At 38.8% G+C, this 2,887-nt stretch overlaps 1 protein-coding gene across 1 annotated transcript; it reads right to left on the bottom strand.

Annotated features, from left to right (window-relative positions):
• Positions 1-1,283: 1,283 nt before the first annotated feature.
• On the bottom strand, positions 1,284-2,249 carry LOC101702849 (olfactory receptor 5P76). The gene is given in 1 exon segment (XM_087211412.1): positions 1,284-2,249. A coding segment is annotated over 1 exon segment (966 nt).
• Positions 2,250-2,887: the final 638 nt, after the last annotated feature.

Genomic DNA, 2,887 nt, shown 5'->3' with positions numbered 1-2,887 from the left:
TTTTACACAATAATTGTGGGAGACAAGTCCATAATCCACAGGGCATGTGAACAGATGGAAAATACTGGCAAGGGTTGATGTTGCAGTCTGGAGTCTGAAGCTAGTCTGGAAGCAGAATTCATTCCTCTTCAAGGGACCTAAATCTTGTAAGACCTTCAGTTGATTGGTTAAGGACTATCTACATTATGGAAGAAAATCTGTTTCATTCAGTGTCCATTAATTTAAATGTTGATCAATCTTTTAAAAATACCTTCCAAACAGCATCTAGACTGAGGCTGAATGAAACATTTCATGGTTAATGCTTAGGCAGGTTGACACATAAAATTAATCAACATGGGGATACTATTGTGAACTAAATGTAAGAAAGAATTGCTTGAAAAAGAAGTGCTAACAATGAAGATGGGAGAAGTAGCACATAAATATTGGATTCAGAAAACATGAGACATTGTGATTGCTGGTAGGAGTGTAGAGAGAGAAGAGAAAGAAATTGCTCTTAGGTTTTTGCATCAGTAAAATGAATGATGGTGCCACTTTCTGGAGAGAAATAATTTGAAGAGTAAAGAGAGAAGAAAGAGAAAAAAATGATCTGGGTGTCAGCAAGTAAAGAAAACTTAAAATACTCAGGGGTGAAGCAGTCTAACTTCTCCAAGCTTGCTTAGCATGATGTCAGTCTGAACACAAGTCAATCAGTGCAGGAATTTGTCCCAATCATTCCCTAAGCAGTTGACGAACAGTGCTTATTCCTAGAAAGGAAGTCACCACTTTAGACCTGACAGGAAACTGCAGCTCAGCAAGGGGCCCATCATCCTACTCTTTCTGGAGGCTTCAAGAGTGGAATCACAGGTGGAGAAAACAGACCTCAGTTTTAGGGGTGCATTAACCCATACAACAGGTAACTCAAGAAATCTATCTCCATTAATGTCACTGCCCGTTCTACTTTGTCATTTACTCTCAGAAAATAATCAATGACTATAATTATCATGCGATTATAAGACAAGCTGCTATTAAAAATGGACATTATCTTGAAGATTTGCAAGTATAGTAACCTCAACTTACAGCAGATAACTAGTTTTGAAAAACTCTGAATGTAAATTATATTGTGCACTATTTCATTAAATTTATTATGAACCTTTAATTCACTATCTTTTCTGAAAACCCACCTCCAAAAATTACTAAAACAATCCACACTGGCTAATCATAATAAACACACAGATATTTCAACCAAAGACACTCGGTTTGCCTTTTATTGTTGCATCTATGGGATGGGATTATTATATCAAGTCCTACAAAAATAACAGATGTCACGAAGAAAATATTTTCCTACCAAGCTCTCTCTTCAAAGCCTCTTTAATTTCCTTGTTCCTGAGACTGTAGATGAGGGGGTTCAGCATGGGGATCACCACCATGTAGAACACAGACACCACCTTGTTCTGGTCAGTGGAGTAGCTGGACTTGGGCATCACATAAATGAAGGTAATGGTCCCATAGAACAGAGTGACTGCAGTGAGGTGGGAGGTGCAGGTGGAGAAGGCTTTGTGGCGCCCCTCAGTGGAGCGCATCTTCAGGATGGTGATGAGGATGTAGATGTAGGAAACAGCTACGACAAATACTGTGACCATAATGATAGAGCCAGCTGAAAATGAGGGAACAACGGCAGGGACACTGACATCAGAACAGGAGAGCTCTACTAAAGGAGCAAAATCACAGAAAAAGTGATTGACAGCATTTGGTCCACAGAAGAATAAAGAATAGAAGGAAAGAGTAAAGGAAGAAGCATTAATAAAACCACCTATGTAAGTCACTACAAGCAACCAGACACAGACTTGTGTGGACATTTTGGTTGAGTAAAGCAGTGGTTTGCAGATAGCCACAAAGCGATCATATGCCATGGCAGCCAGAAGGAAGCACTCAGATGTCCCAAAGAACACAGCTGAGCCAAGCTGGATGCCACATCCAAGGTGGGAGATTGTGTTTGTCTCCACCAGGAAGTTTACAAGCATATTAGGTGTGACAGATGATGAATAGCCTATGTCAGCAAAAGCCAAATGGCTCAGAAAAAGGTACATGGGATGGTGGAGCTGAGAGGAGACTCTGATGAGAATGATTGTGCTGAGATTACCAGATATGGTCACCAGGTAGATGCACAGGATGATCATGAAGAGGATGACTTGAAGGACGGGATCATCTGTCAAGCCCAATAAAATGAACTCTGTCACTGCAGTGTGGTTCCCATCCATCAGTGAACCCATGAGACAGTATAGCTGCTGCTAAAACACACTTGTGATGCAAACATTACACGAAAAACTTTGCAAGTATTATGACTTCATTTTCATTAAAATATACATGGAGTTTGTATCACTCATGCAAAATTTGTACCAAGAGTTGTATTTTTTGTTCTAGTTCCCAAAATCCATATATTTTGTGTATAATGAGCACTTCTATATTTAAAATTTTTTGGTTTTAGTAGAATCATCATGCATAACTTTTTTTCATATCAATTTCAGGGTGTTTTTACATTAAATGACCAGTCCTTTTTTTAAATGTTTGAGACAGGGTCTTACTAAGTTGCTAAACAGCTGAGATGGGGACTGAACTTGCGATCCTTCAGGCTCAGCCTCCTTCATTGCTGGGATTACAGGTGTACACGACCACTCCCAGCTCACAGTGTGGATCTTTATATTAAGTGTGCCAAAGTGCTTTCAATGCCGAAGATTTTTAAATGTGAGACATGAGCATAACAAGAAAGAACTGTAACAATAGCAGAATGAAATAAAAGTTATAGCCATAGTATTGTATGATTGAAAATTGAATAGTCACTCACATAACAGTTAATAGTTATTGAGTAGTTACTAAATTATGAGCACAGAATTAAACATTCTATACATAT

Source organism: Heterocephalus glaber, unplaced genomic scaffold (assembly GCF_053883595.1).
Source record: "Heterocephalus glaber isolate CG9 unplaced genomic scaffold, H.glaber_assembly_v1.0 deba00001428, whole genome shotgun sequence".
Taxonomy (NCBI): Eukaryota; Metazoa; Chordata; class Mammalia; order Rodentia; family Bathyergidae; genus Heterocephalus; species Heterocephalus glaber.
This window is presented reverse-complemented; position numbering and strand designations above follow the sequence as displayed.